Below are 15,670 nucleotides of genomic sequence, written 5' to 3' on the forward strand. Positions count from 1 at the left end.
AGAGATGAAACTGTGGCTTCTGAGTAAAGTCTGTTAGGGATAAAATCAGGAAGCTCAGACCCACTTGCAGAAGCCCGGGCTTCCCTAGCTTGCGGTCCCACCACCAATTCTTAGCCTGAACCAAGCAAAGAAAGAGCTGGCTGCGGAGACATGAAGAAACCGCTCTGTACGTGCTCAGAGGCACTCCCTTAATTATTATATCGAATGCATCCAGTCCTCCTGCAACTTCAGATATTGAGAATGGGCAGTGTAGCGCTTCCCGCAGTTTTCTAGGAGCCAGCCTATGCCGCAAAGGGCATCCACTGGTAACAGGGTGTGTGTGTGTGTGAATTCCACCATGATTGTCTAACTACAAGCAATAAGAAACCTGATTACACAGTATCTTATTCACAAATCACAGTTCAAAGGCAGAAATATACAATCATTAATATTTATCTAAGAGCTCAAAAGCTTCCATAGTAGTCAGCCTCCATAAATACTCATAAAGTGCCGATTTAAAGTGCTCAGTGAATAAATATATTGATACATCCATAAATACATAAGTAGGCAGTAAGAGGTTAAATACATATAAAAGACATTATTCACATGGACCTGATATGGTGCATTCAAACCACCAATAATCAATTGACATAGTTTTCATAGGTAAGTCCGTAACAGTGCAATCCTATTCAGAGTTACTCCAATCTAAGCCCATTGACTTCAATTGGCTTATACTGGAGTAACTCAGCATAGGATTGCACTGTAAATAATCAATATTGCAATAGTTTAGTCCTTCTTGCTTTGGGCTTTCTTTTTCAGGAGAAAATATATAGTCCCCACAGCTCTGTCAGAGCAAAGGGCATCCAGGCATTCTGGGCAGATTTTTCCTGCTGTCTTTCTTTTCCAGTGCTCCCCTTTGACAAAATTCACAGGAAACACCTTTTTCCTGCTCTAACGGATGCTTCATTCAAAAGGAGGCTACCGGTCAGGGCTAAAGCATGAACCCCACCTAGAAAACTCAGGCATTTCTGCACTGCATACTTGAAGTTTTAAAGTAATCATTTGCTCTGCACAGAACCCTATGAATTGTAGTTTTGTATGATATCAGGCCTTTCTAACAAAGAATTCACAGCAAACTACAATCCGTGAGATTCTTTTGGGCAAGCCTAACAACTGAAGAGGTCTGGTAAAAAAAAAAAGAATCTAACATACCTTTGTAATTTAGATGTGCCCCAAAGGGGCCTTACCATTTATGTCTGAACCTTGCGTACTTATGAACCCACCCAACCATCTCCAGAGGCCCTGCTTTGGGTGCCCCTGTCTTCTGAGGTTAGGTGGACGGCAACTTGGTAGTGACTGTGGGAGACAACAGGGAGGATCAAAACGCAGCGAGGACAGCAGAGAGGCAGCATTGTTGGGAACAGTTTTGGGCTATCCGGGACTTGCCTTGGCAAGCTAGCTTCTGTCAAGGCCTGGTAGAGCCTTTGCAACTCCCTGATAGCTCACCCCTGCCCTGTGCTGGTCCTCACTATGGCACTGCACTGGTTTGCGCCATAGGCTGCCATTCTTTGGCATCCAGATGCAGGGCTTAGGAGGGCAAAGTGCTTTTTCTTAAGCAATCAGGCTGTAGGGAAAGATTCGGAGAGATGCTAAAGGGACAGGGACTGTAGACTGTACTACTGGCTACTCTGTCTGTGTAGTTATGCTCCTACTGGGTAGTTCCCATGTCCTTTAATAGGTCATGTCAAAGAGTCTCTCTACATGAGATGCCTCAGAGAGTGTTCGTCAAGTGCAAGGAGATGCAATGTTAGCAGGGAAGCATAGTTTTAAAAGACAGCCTGCAGACACTGCTCCTCAGAAGGTTTGTTAATTTCATCTTGGTCTCCTCAAAGGCTCTGTCAGTTTCACCTCTCCAGTCTAAAACTGTGTGGGATGGCAACTAGAGGGCAGCAAGGAATGGAAATGAGCTGGAGCTGCCTTCCAGAACCAGGCTTGGACCTAGAGAGGTTCTAATGGGCTGAAGTTTCCCTTCTGGCATTTCACAGCCACTTCGCACAGCTCCAGGATATAGGAGCCCTTGGCTTAGTCTTTTTAAACTACCATTCCCAGCTACCATTGCATCTCCCCACAGGTATTCTTCACGTGTCAGATGTCTCTTGTAGAGGGACTTATGTTTTTGTGTATGCTTCTTTTCAAATTTCTTCTGTGCATACCCTATTGTATTGTTTGATTGCATGGACTTACATTGCGTAATCTGCTTTGGGTGTCAGTGAGAAAGGCGGTCTATAAATCAATAGAAACCCATGGGATAGCTTAAATACCAACACCGCACATTAAAATGTGAGCTTCCCTGAGCCACAGTGCACTTGAACGCTCCTGTCTGGATCAATGCTGTTTGCCTTTAAGACACCCTCGGGGATTTTGGTTTTCTTTTGGTGCAATAGACTAGCAATTGTTTTAGGACTGCCCCTTTGGCAGAAGCTGTGCTGGTCTGCAGTAGAAGAGCAAGATTCGAGCCCAGGGGTGCCGTGGAGAGCAGCAAGGGTGCGAACTGTGGAGAGGCAGAGCTCCTTTGCCAGAAGACGCGATTGTGGAATGCTCCTTTCGCCCTTCGCAGTTGAAGAAAGGGCAGGAGAACACTCTGTTGTGGGTCACACCCAGCCTGGATTGTGTACTCCATCTCTTTCACGACTCTTCGTAACTTATTAACATTTGCATGGCCCTCGCTCCCTGCACCCTCTCCCCCCTCCCCTCCTATGTATCTCTGGTCAGTTTCTTCATACCCTCCGTGCATCTGACGAAGAGAGCTGTGGCTCTCGAAAGCTTATGCTACAATAAAGTTGGCTAGCCTTAAAAGGTGCTACTGGGCTCTTTACTCTTTTGCAACTACAGACTGACAGGGCCAACTCCTCTGGAGCTACATTACGGGAGGGGGAGGCGAGCGAGAAGAGGCCCCGCGAAAGTGAAGGCGCGCAAAAGCGAAAGCAGCCCGCCCTGCCCCGTTTCCGGCGGCCTGCAGCGCCGTCCTCCTCTGCTCCGCGGGCCTCTGATCCGGAGCGAGCGCGCCGGGCTGACGCAGAGGCCGTGCAGCCGCGGCCGGGCCATGGAGGAGCCGGCGGCCAAGCCCGGCGCCCCCCGCCAGCTGGCCCTGGAGCAGGTGTACCGGCTGGCCGGCTCGCTGGGCTCGGAGCTGCAGCGCCTCTCGGACCTCTGCGGGTCGGCCGCCGTGGCCGCGCTGGTGCCGCAGGTGGTGTGCCTGCTGGAGCTGCTGGAAGCGCTGGCGGCCGGCGCCGGGCCGCGCAAGCTGCCTCAGCGGGAGGCGGCCACGGCCACGGCCGGGGAGGAGGTCCGGCCGGCGGCCTCGCAGGTGCTTGGCGGACGCGGCTGCTGCTGCGGGGGGGGGGGTCTGGTCGCCTGGAGAAAGGGGCAGCCTCCGAGGCCGGGCCGAGCTCGCCCTTCGCTGCCCCGGCTTGGCAGTGGCATCCGCCGGGGCGCCAGGGCGGAGGGGCTCTCTCCTCCGCGGGCAGCCTGACGGGCAGCGCCGAAAGGCCGCGGGAGGACGCAGCCCGGCGGGGGAGCCGGCAGGCGTTTCCAGGGGAGAGGGCGCCGGGCGCTGTCGGGGCTGTCCTGAGCGCTGCGCGAGTCTGGCGGCACCGCGAAGGGCGAGCGCACTTTTACGCGCGGACCTGGCCCCGGTCAGAGACGCCACCCGCGGCAGACCCGAAGACCGACGGTCGGTCTCACCCACCGCCGTCGAGGGCCAAAGATGCCCCGAGCCTGGCGTGATTCCGGGCGTGAGTCTGTAGCAGGAAATGCGCTCGAGAAAAGGCCGCGGGTACCACGGGCTAGGCTTGCCAACCTCCGGGCTGGAGATCTCACAAAATTACGACAGAACCCCAGACTTCCGAGATCAGCTCCGCTGGAGAAAGTGGCAACTTTCAGAGGGCAGACTGTGGTGTCACATCCCGGCTGAGTTCCCTCCCAGACTCCATCCCCAAATCTCCAGGGATTTCCCATCCCACAGCTGGCAGCCCTTCACAGGGCTGCCTCTCTGGGTGCTTTTCCTCTTAGCCGCCCTCTGCCTCCTTTGAGGCCTTTTATCAAGGCAGTGACGGCCTCAGATTGTGCTGCCTTGTGCTTACCTTGTGTGAATTGTGGTTTGGGTTTTTTGTGACATACAATATGAATAGGGATGGGAGATTGTCGCCCCCTGGCTCTTTTAGGGGTCCCTTCTTCAGCCTGTGGATCTCTCTATTCACATACCCCCATCAAATGTTGTGGGTGGGGGGGTGGATTTGAACAGGCATCATACTGTCAAGTGGGGAGGGTGCTGTGTACATCTCTGCAGGTCCTGTATCTCTGGGAGGTGTCATGTGCCATTAAATAAAATGCAGAAAACAAGGTGGTGGTGACGTGCTGCTATGCATGCAATAAGGCAGGGCAGTGCTGGGCCAGGCAAGTCTTCAAAGGCTTCTGCTGGCCACGAGGGGTCTAGGAACCAGAGAAAGGACTTTGTGCCTGTTTTAACCCTCCAAATCAACATTCTTGGCTTGGCCCGTCAGCTGCTTCAGCTCTTCTGCCCTGCCTTGCCCTGCCCAGTATGATGCCTGCTTATGATTGAAGAGGAAGGTATTGGGGGGGGGAGGGGAGATGCCCAGGTCCACTCTGCCGTTAATGGGAGGTCTCTTTGCTCCCTCTTTCCTGCAGGATGAGGAAGAGACCCTCTCGGAAGGCCGGAAGAGAGAGCGCCTGCTGCAGGTGCGCCTGGCCCAGGTGGAAGAGGAGAACCAGAAGCTCTTGGGCCAGCTGGCTGGCGGCCAGTCCCAGGCAGGTGAGAGAGCTTGGGCCAATGTCTTTAGAAAATGTGGGTGTTCTCCCCTTACTCTCACCCTGAGATCTGCTGGAGGTGGCCCACAAAGTAAAAACATGCCCCATTGGGCTGTAGCTTGAAAATTGGATCCATACTCGGCTGGTGGTGATGGTCCCTTTTCAACCCCTTTTTGGGTGGCTTTGTCCCTCTTCAACACATCTCAACAGGAACGGAAGGTGGTCCCAGACCAGGCTGTATCTGCTCAAAGTCTGCCTCTGACAGCCTCTCTGGCTGTTGCTCCTCCCAAGGAATTTCCAGGGTTTTCCTCCTCTTGGCTCTTTGCTTTTGGGGAGGGGAGCTCGAGGAAGGTGGAGCCGGAACTTGAAGAGGGGATCTCTCTGGCTAGGAAATGCAACTTTATCATTGTGTAGTGTCGGGAGTTGCACAAATGTTACAGTTGGATAATGCCTGTTGACCCCTTGGGAAGCAACAGCGGGTGTCTTTTGCGTGCAGTTGTCACTTTCCAGCGGTTGCTCCTTCAGTGCAGTGTGCACGCATTAGGGGTTTTTCCGGGGTTTGGCAGGCCTTCAAATAACAAAGAATAGTAACATGCCAACAGGTCTGCTTCACGCTTGCCTCAAAGGCCTGTCAGTCTTGAAGACTGCGGTTTCTGCTCCGTCACTTCTGGAGCGCGCCTCTTGCTTTGAGATTTGTTTTCAAAAGAAAATTGGCTGGCTCAGTGACAGGTATTTCTCGTCACGCAAGCGAAATGGCTTTCTTGGCTGGGTGTGTACAGGGCAGTCCTTCCCCGGGGGTGGAAGAGGTCCTTAAGACATCAGCTGAGTTTTGATTAATGCCTATACTTCCATAGGCCCTGACCTAAATAACCTAGGTTAGCCCTGACCTAAATAGCCCAGGTTAGCCAAATCTTGTCAGATCTCCAAAGCTAAGCAGGATCGGCCCTGGTGTGTGCTTGGATGGGAGACCACCAAGGAAGACCAGGGTCACTGTGCAGAGGCACCTCTGGACATCTCTTGCTATGAAAACCCCTTGAGGGGTCCCCATAAGTGCCTTTACTGCAAGGATTATATGGATGAATTGTGTGTGCCTGTGAAATGAATAATACACTTCCTGAAGAGTAAGCCATGAACATGGCACGTTCTTGATAAAGAAACTGAAACAAGGTGGCAAGCTGGCTCCTCGTTGGGTGGGGCCATGAGGGCGTCTTCTCCCCTTCAAGAAAAAGAAACTAGAGGAAAAGAGAATGAGAATCAACAACACTGAAGTTGCATTAGACAGTTTATTGGACTTACCTGAGACTTATAGATTTCAGCAGCATTGAGAATTTTTAGCAGTATTGTAATATATGAATGAAATTGACTCTTAACTTAGGGACACTTTATTTGTATATCACCTTATGTTTGTGTTCCATTACAACATTGGAAATTTCTGTGGTCCATATAATTGTTCTATAAACGAAGTGAATGTTATATAATGGTGATTCTTGCTCCAGATTATTTGGGTGCACATTAGAATTTTGATTTATTGCACTCGTAGTATAATTTCGTATCTTATACCTTAGAAGTAAGTAGGTTATGGTGGGAATTCCTTTTGGTGATTTGGCTAATTACCGTAACTTTTTTGTGGTGCAGAGACAGGAAAGGCAAACTGCCTCAGAACGTCTCTTGCCATAAAAACCCCTTGAGGGGTCACCATAAGCTGGCTGCAAAAAAAAAAAAACGTGCAGAGGTTATAAGTTATTATTCTGAAACCAACCCCCTGACAATGCCAAGGGGGAAAGTGGCAGAAGAGAACTCTAAGAGCCTGCAAGGGTGGCAAAGGAACGGGGGATGGTGGGGCCCCGGGAGCTGTTGGCTTGAGAGCTGGCTGTATCTACAACAAAAAGGACCACGGTATTAAATGTAAGACTAACAAAAATTACAACTGTGTAGTCAGAAAATTACAAACAATACGTAGGGTAAGTAGTCATCCTGTAAGTATCTAGTAACGATCCTACCAATGACCCATAAAGGTATATGCAGGGCTTTTTTTCTGGGAAAAGAGGTGGTGGAACTCAGTGGTAGAACTCAAGACCGCACAATGATGTCACTTGGGGTCTGCTGGAACAAGGGGGGGGGGTTAAAGTTTAAATTGCCCTTGGTGAAAATGGTCACATGGCCGGTGGCCCCGCCCCCTGATCTTCAGACAGAGGGGAGTTTAGATTGCCCTCCGCGCTCCTCAGCGGCGCGGAGAGCAATCTAAACTCCCCTCTGTCTGGAGACCAGGGGGCGGGGCCACCGGCCATGTGACCATTTTTAAGCGGTGCCAGAACTCCATTCCACCACATTCCCGCTGAAAAAAAGCCCTGGGTATATGTAATCCACTGTCTACACAACCAATGCAGCAGGTCACATGCAATCCAAAATAAATATCATTTACTGGCAAAATTCACATGAAATATAAATGCTTGAGAGAGAGCTGGGGGCGGTTGCTTAAGGATCCTCTGGCTCTTTTCAGATAGGGCCACGCACAAAGAGAGGGAGGTGATGCTGCGACTCAAGGAGGTGGTAGACAAACAAAGGGATGAGATCCGCGCCCAGGCCCACGAGATCCTCAGCAAGAGTCGTGACACGGAGGCGGTAAGGCTGGGCAGGGCAGGCAGGCTGGCTTGGTGGAATGGCCGAGGCCCAGCAGTCTTCACGCGGCTTTGGGTCTGATTTTTTTAGCTTCAGGAGCAGCTCAGCCGCTTCATGGCCGTGAACGAGGAGCTGCGCCACAAGCTGGCCGTGGTTCAGCTGCAGCTGAAGAAGGCCCTGCAGGAGAAGGAGGCCCTGGAGAACGCTCTGCTGGCGACCAGCCGGGAAGCAGACAGGCTGAAGGAGGCGCAGCGGGGAAAGGAGTCCTCCAGGCCTGGCATGGTAAGTTTCCCCCTGCCCATTTCCCTCAGGGTGGACCCTCTCTGTGCGGTCACAGGGGCTCTGTGGCACAGACATCCTGGGCATTTGATGATTGGGATCTGGGCTTGCACACTGGGCACATTGAAGGTTTTCTGTTGGGCAGTGGGGGTGGAAAGTGCCTTCAAGTCATATTTGACTTATGATGACACCTGGCTGGGTTTTCATGCCAAAAGACTTGCAGAGGTGGTTTGCCATTGCCTGCCTCTGCAACCCTGGTCTTCATTGGAGGTCTCCCATCCAATTACTAACCAAGGCTGACCCTGCTTAGCTTCGGAGATCTGACAAGATCAGGCTCTCTTGAGCTATCCAGGTCAGGGCAGTAAGTTCCTGGATATTATGGCTGCAAGAGACCCGTCGCCAGTGCCCAGCAACATCTCATAAGCCACTGTGGGTTTTTTGGTGGGGAGAAGTGGGAGGTTTTCAGGAACTCTGCAGAGTTCCTCTCTCTGCTTTTGCAGATACATTTGCGTCTGCATCATCCAGAGTTCTGCTATTCTTGTCTGGACTTGCAGAGGCCTTGTATGAGGCTGAGTTAGCAATTTGGGCCACATGGACCTCTTCTGTTCCCACTTTTCCCAGGACAAGGGTGCTGCAGCAGCACCTATGGAGGAGGCCCCTAGCAGAGACCAGGGAGGGAGGTGCTTCTCCAAGGAAGAACTTCAGGAGATCCTTCAAGAACGTAATGAGCTCAAGACCAGCCTGTTCTTGGTGCGGGAGGAGTTGGCTTATTACCAAAGGTAAGTCAGGATGGAGGACGGCGTGAGTGAGTGAGTGAGTGAGTGAGTGAGTGAGTGAGTGAGTGAGTGAGTGAGTGAGTGAGTGAGTGAGTGAGTGAGTGAGTGAGTGAGTTGATCTGGGTGAGATCGCTCTACCTTCTCGTCAAATTGCAGATGCATTTCAGAGGATCCTGATGGGGCAGGCCTGGGTGGTAGCTTGGGCTGTTCTGCTTACAAATCCCTTGGATCCTAGCAAATTTCAGGGATTCTAAGCCTGGCTTTTGGGGATCTACTGGAGAAAAAAAGGTGGGATAAAAATACAGTAAATAAATGGACACATGCTAGAACTGCACTTCGGCAAGAGGCAGACACCCTATCTGACCTTTGGTCAAACCAGGAACATCTAGGTTTCTTCTGCCCGGAGAAATGGATTGCAGAAGCATGCTCCACCTTGGAGAAAGACCTCATTTATGTCTTTGCCAACAAGAGACCTTCCCCTCCGCTTCTTGCCCATCTGGCTAAGATGTGCCTTGACCCACCGGTTGGTTTGCCTTCTTCCCAGGCAGGGGGTTCAGTTTCTTTTGCAATCCTTGTTTGCTGACCAGTCCATGGGGTCAAAAATCCTTTGCAGCAGGTGGCTCACTGCCTTGGATAAAGGAATGAATGATTAGGCAATGAATGATCAGAAGCAAAGAATTCTGGGAGTCTCCTTCAGTAGGTCACTGGTGTGGGGACCGCTGGACCAAAGGTATTAAATGCCAAGTGGGAGTGGGTAGGGATTCTTGTGCTCTCTGGCTGAGGATGGGGAGGTTCTCTTGGCTGGCACTGAGCTTTCAGGTGGGATTTCCAAGGTGTCTGTCATGTGATGAGACCTCTCCTCCTCGGCAGGGGCAGCTCAGTTCTTGCTACTTCCTTTGCTACACGCTCCTCCTGTTTTCCCAGGGATATTTGGCTCCTTTCCTCCGTCTGGTGTCTCTACCTTAGAACCTAAGTTCCTTTCTGGATCAGACTATAAGTCCAGCATCCTCTTTCCAGCAGTGGCCATCCAGATGTTTTTGGGAAGCCTCTCAAGCAGTTTTTGAAGGTGATGGCCACCCCGATCTTGTCCCTGGATTCTGGGGATGAGTTAGACTTCCTCTAAACATGGGGGCTCTATTTGGCTTGTAGCTGTTGATATTTCCGATCAACTTGTCCTGTTCTTTTGCAAAGCCATCTAACCCAATAAACCATCGCTTCCTCCTGTGGCAGTGAGTTCCCCTGTCTGCCACAGATTTCTTTCATCTCATTTTCTCTTTTGTTCTAGATTGGGCATAAACAGCTGGTGATGGGTGCATGCAAGATATATGGGGCTGTAGCTGTTTTGAAATGGGGCAGGGGGGTGGACTCATAGAGAAAAGAGCAAGCAGTATTCATTTCCCCTAAAATTACCCTGATGGTGTGCTGTCGCCTACCACCCTGCAGGGAGCTGCTTAACAACGAGCGAATCCCCAGCCTCCTCCTGGGTGCCATGCAACTGGCCATCCGGAAGCAACACAAGAAGATCCGTGCTAAGATGCTGGGGACGACAGAGGAGTCAGGGAGCAGGTGAGTCTCCCCTGCCTTCCCCCTGCTGCAGCGAAGGACCCAGTGGGATCTGGTGGCTAACACTGGATGCCTATGGATGAACAGGGACTCGGTAGATGTGCACAGCCAGGCCTCTGGGAATTGAGCTGGTGCTGCTGGGGAGCTGGCTGCTCTTTGCCCTGGAGGCACAAACAGTCACTGGGAGCAGAGAGTAGAGGGGGTGGGCTGAGACATGCGCTCTGGGCAGCGCAGAGGGTGACTCTTGGAAGGCAGCCTCTCAGCTGTTTGTTTGTTTATTAGATATTTCGCCCATCCTCCCCGCGAGCAGGCTCAGGGCAGGTTACCAGCTTGGAAAATTCCTTCCCTTGGGATCCTTTCTTAGCCACCTACAACGTCAAAATATATGGAGCGGAGAGGGGGGGGATCTTGCATGGATTGGCTTGCCTCCAGCTTCCCTTTGCTCTTGTTCTCCCACTTATGAAACTCCCTCCCCCGGCAAAGGTTTGCTGCAGAAAATTTGTTCATAACGTGATGATTAAATGCAAAGTGTTTACTCGAGGCATTAAACAGCTGGCCAAGGACTTCGAGTGGTTGCTGCTGCCTCTACTCCATTCATATGGGAGGGAGGTTGTGCCCTGCTCCGTGGATGTAACCCTTTTCCCCTCTAACTACTTTTTAACTTAAGAGTTTAGGCGGCTGAACTACTTTGCTGTACATCTCCCTCTCTAGCAAAATCATAGCAAGTGGCACTTTCTGTGCAGTAAAGGAAATCGTTAAGCTTACCCAGTACCTGTCCAGGTATTCTGGAGGCATGAAACCCTGCTGCTCTTCGGCTTCAGTTTTTTTTTTAAAAAAAAAATCAGCTGGGGCCATTGAAATGCATGAAAAAGCCCAGGCAAAAAAAAATTGTTTTCAACGGGCATCTAAAGGATTGCATACAAGGTGCAGGGAGGGATATTCCACAGTTGAGGTAGTACCCCATATAAGGCCTGCTGATGTAAGAGGGAGAGTTAGAGACGTGAACTGGCAAGTCGGTTGGTACAGGACCAGGTGGTTTTACATAGGCCCTGGTCCCAGATTGTTTGAAGCAACACTTTGGATGAGGCCTGGACACATTGGCAGACAGTTCTGTTCTTTCAGCATTGACAAGACTGCCTCTTGTTTACGCCACTCTGCAATCAGGTTGCCACCTTCTGAGCCAAATTAAGCCTCCATATTGTCTTCAAAAGCAGTTATCTAATCGGGATTTGGTCTGAACATGTCAAATCCCTTTTCAAAGAAACGTTGCAGATGGCACTCCAGCAAAAGCCGATAAGGCACATTACATGATAATAATATTCAATAACGTTTGATTTATATATCGCCCTTCAGGACAATTTAACATCCACTCAGAGCAGTTTACAAAGTATGTTGTTATTATCCCCACAACAATCACCCTGTGAGGTGGGTGAGGCTGAGAGAGATCTGAGAGAGCTGCACCTGACCCAAGGTCACCCAGCTGGCTTCAAGCGGAGGCGTGGGGAATCAAACATGGTTCTCCAGATTAGAGTCCTGCCGATCTTAAACACCACACCAAACTGGCAGATTTGTAGTTGAAGGATGCTGCTGGTATCTCTAAATTAGCACCACACTCCCCCAAGCAGACTGGCTCCTTGTTGATTAAGAGTATCTCCATCCTGTGGGGGACCAAGTTTCAGTTTACAGTGGGCTGGAAATGGGCCAGTAATCTCCAAATCTTTTCTCCTGATGTCTGCTTCTCCAGGCCTCTCTCTGATAGTTTTTCTTTCTGGCCTCTTCTACTGCAGTGATGAAGAGGAGGGAGTGTGGCTGGCTTCACCTGACTCAGACACAGTGGATGGCTCCGTGGCCCAGTCCAGGATCAAGAGCTTGTAAGTCTGGGCCTGGGAGCAGCCCACTGTGGGGAGAAGTGGGCTATCAGTAGGGTGATCTTCGAGAATTACAGTGGATTTCTAAACTACAGAAATCTGTTCCCCTGGAGAAAATGGTTGTTTTGGTGGCTGGACTCTATGGCATTATACCCTGCTGAAGTCCCTCCCCTCCCTAAATCCTGCCCTATCTAAGTTTCACCCTCCAAATCTCCAGGAAATTCTCAACCCAGAGTTGGCAACCTTAGTTGTTGGTAGAAAACTCTGTGGCAGATTTATAACCTTGACTTTCATGTTGGAATTCTCAGGAGAGAGAATACTAAAAATAACCTGCCTACTGTAAGCCAACATCATCTCATCTGGATTGAATTTCACTTTACTCACCCCTCGTTCCGTCCACTGTTGCCTCCCTTTCCCAATGACCTTTCCCAGTGGTTTCATGTATATCTTAACAGGCAGGCAGGAGCCGTAAAGACTCACTTCTAACTAGAAGAACAACAATCTTCAAGTTATCCCCTTTTAGAATCTCCTAGCAATGCAGAATTGGAACAAGAGAGCTCCAGCCAGTCAAGCCAGAAGGCTAAAAAGGCAGGGAATATCACAAGCCAGTAAGAAGTCCAGGATAATCCACAGGGTCCCACTTCCCCTCTCTCTCTTCCAGCAGTGACCAGGGCCACCAAGCCAGTCTCCATCCCAAAACTGCCTGTGAGCCAGTTTGGTACAGTCAGAACCAGTAAGCAGAACTAGGGCTAAGGCTAGGCTAAATCACAGCAGGCAGTTACCCTATTTACCAGAAAGGAAATTAGGATTTCTCCCTCAGGTACCATAAAAAAAATAGGAGGTTGTTGTAAATTCAAACAAATTACAGGTATGTTTTGTAATTAAAAAACCAAACTTTTAAAGGGAGGTTCCCTTAGGCTCAGGGCTGTCTTCCATTCAGGTAAATGCAGTGTTTTGTTGTTGGAATAAATCCTGTTTAATTTGGACTGGTTAGACTGAAACACTCCTGGGTTGAACAGACAAGGGCCAAAGCTACATTCGGCCTTGCGTACCCAAAGAGGGAGCTTGGTTTTAAGCAATTAACATCTGTGCTGTCACTGGTGGCGTACTCACATTGCAAAGCAAGCAGTTTTACACCACTTTGGCTTGAGTGTTGTATTAGTGTCGCACTACAGCAGTCATTCACAACCTGTTGCACATGATCGTTGTATTACAATAATACTACAGGGTCCACCAAGCCTTGGGGCTTCAGATCTACTGTTTCTGCACAACCAGTTTGTGTCATAGCTGGGCACAGAGTGAAGCAGTACCTGGACTCCTAAGTAGACTTGCAGCTGTAGGGCTATCTTCCTTCCTTTCCTGGAAGGCCATTTAACGTACTTGCTTTTAGACATCAAATATTTAAAACAGAGAGAGAACAACATTGTAGATTTAAAATAACCTAATTACAAAGCTGGACGTTCAAATAAACTCAGAGATAATCCAATTTTAAACTGTATTTTGAATTATATAGAGAGGAAAGCCACATACTGTTACCATTGTTCATCAAAAAGAAGACCGACCTGTCTAAGAACTACCATAAATCTGAATGAACAATTGCAAGGCCTTTAAGTGTTGTTGAAATAAATGTGGTAGCAGCCCCGAAGGGTATCTGTTGTTTCCAGGTAAGACTATAGAGAGGACAGTCACCGGAACAGGCAAGAGTTGTTACTAGGAAAGGACTAGTTAACAAGAGTGCCATAAAGTTTGCAGGAGAAAAGAAAATGCATTGGAAGTTCAGACACCCTCCATCTACCTCTCTCTGCAGTTTTGGCTTGTGGTATCGCAGCGGCAAAGACAGCTCTACAGACGCCTACCCTGGAGCCTGGGAGATTGTTGATCGGCAAGAGGTTGACCCAGAGAAGGAAGAGGAGGAGAGGAAAGGGGCCTGAATGAACGCTCACCCTTCCCTGCACCAGATGTCACTGGTTGGACCCTTAGAACTGCACTGAGATGGAAGAGTGTCTTCCCATGGTGACCCCCTGGGATTACCAGAGTTGCTTCAACTGATCCAGCAGCTGCCTCAGTCCTGGAGAGGACGGCCTGCAGGCTGCAAGGGAGAAGCCATCTGGGAAAACAGGACGGCCACATTGTTCCTGTCAAGGACCACACAGCACACACTTGAGCCTGTGGCTCACGCTGTTGGGGTGCCTGCAGTAGGCCATGCTACCTGCTGGTACAATGACCATGAGCCGTACCAATATTCCCCAAGAGCTGTTTTCTTTTTGACTGAAATGCAAATGATAAGATACAGTTTACTAGTACAGCGTGGAAGTTTAATTAGTTCCATCCTCTAAACTACCTGTGAAAGATCACTCTGCTGTTGCCTCCAAAGCAACATCTCATAGCCTGTGTCTTTCACAAGTTCTCTGCAGCCCACTTTTTGGGCCACTTATGCAATGTCTTGCCAAATATGGAAAAAAGAATTCAGTCACTTTCAAGAATCTGTTGTGGGTATCTTCCTCTTCAGTTTTAAACAACTTGTAACTATTTTAAGCAATTTGTAACCTTTCTTTAAGCACACTTTTCAAGTTTCAGGTGGGCAACTGTGCAGTAGAACAGCAATAACAGTAGCACTTTAAAGACCGTCAAGATTTGCAGGGTATAAGCTTTCGAGAGTCAGAGCTCCTTGTGTCAGATACCACTTTCAGGAGTGAGTATCTCAGCCCTCAGGCAAGGCCTGGATGCCGTAGTCAGGTGGGCCACAGGACAACAGGTCAAAAGAAAATAACAGATCTAACATAGCCAGAGATGTGGACGTTGTGGAAGGAGGACAGCTTTGGTCAGTGCGAGGATCACATGGGCAAATTCAGTGAAGTGGTAGTATCTTGCTGGATCCTGCACGTTTGACGGGAAAACAAGTAGTGCTTTAATTAGCTGTGTTTGGTAGGTTTATTTGTTCCCTCCTTAACTGGCAAGACATCCATACTATTGTAGTGTAACATGCTATGCAAAAATTTGCCCTGAAGAAACTTCTGCTCTGATTGCCCACTTGTTTCTAGGTCCCATTCAAGATGCTTGTTTTGAGCGCTGAAGCTGTTCTTACACCTTAAGGACAGTGTGTGCATATTCTCCCGTCACTTGGGGAATGCGGGAAGGCATTAGATCATTTGCAGCTTTTTTGTGGGGGCTGCAGCCCAGACATTATGGGCTGCCTTCCACATGGGGTAAAAAGTGTCTTCTGGCTGCCTTGACGAGATGGGGCAGGCATTTACCTCCTTTTTAGAGTTTCTGTATACCAGCACAGGTGTGATTACAGGGTGTTCTAAATGGATATTGATTGTAATATTTTATGAGTCACTTTGGATATAAATATTTTAATAAAGAGAACTTAATGCTGTTTTCTTCAAAAGCTGACCAATTAATAATCTGGAGGCAGACAATAGGTTAACTCTGCTTTGTCCTTTTAAGAGTCCTAAGCCCTGGTACTGAAACATTTTCGATACCAAACTAACACACTTGGAGATATGCCAGCACCAAGGAGTGCTAGTTTAGAAACGGACAGAACTGGAGCTGCGACAAGAGAGGAGTGGGCCGAAGTCGTCTCTTAACCCGCCCCCCCTTGACTGCTACCTACCCAAACGCCAGCAAAACACTACATTGGTAATAACCCTGCTGCAAGTCAAAGGCCAAAGAGACACTGCCCCCCCTCCCCCCAAATAGCACAGTGCAGTCCTGGCCCTTAGAGTCTCCCATCCCCCAAGACATCATATGGGGCAG

The 15,670-nt window shown here is 49.5% G+C and overlaps 1 protein-coding gene across 2 annotated transcripts; it reads left to right on the forward strand.

Moving 5' to 3' along the window:
• The first annotated feature begins 2,974 nt into the window (after positions 1–2,974).
• On the forward strand, positions 2,975–15,291 carry RILP (Rab interacting lysosomal protein). 2 transcript variants are annotated; one of them, XR_008598414.1, is made up of 9 exons: positions 2,975–3,346; positions 4,687–4,810; positions 7,307–7,428; positions 7,516–7,707; positions 8,326–8,483; positions 9,924–10,046; positions 11,831–11,914; positions 13,425–13,575; positions 13,719–13,798. XR_008598414.1 is itself a non-coding variant. In XM_055001685.1 (8 exons), the coding sequence occupies exons 1-8, from the start codon at positions 3,083–3,085 to the stop codon at positions 13,840–13,842; spliced, it is 1,191 nt and encodes a 396-aa protein (XP_054857660.1). In that variant the 5' UTR covers positions 2,975–3,082; the 3' UTR covers positions 13,843–15,291. The 2 variants fall into 2 exon arrangements, 1 of the variants encoding a protein (XP_054857660.1); XM_055001685.1 differs by lacking the exon at positions 13,425–13,575 and having other exon boundaries at positions 13,719–15,291.
• The last annotated feature ends 379 nt before the right edge of the window (positions 15,292–15,670 follow it).

Source organism: Eublepharis macularius, chromosome 17 (assembly GCF_028583425.1).
Source record: "Eublepharis macularius isolate TG4126 chromosome 17, MPM_Emac_v1.0, whole genome shotgun sequence".
Classification (NCBI taxonomy): Eukaryota; Metazoa; Chordata; class Lepidosauria; order Squamata; family Eublepharidae; genus Eublepharis; species Eublepharis macularius.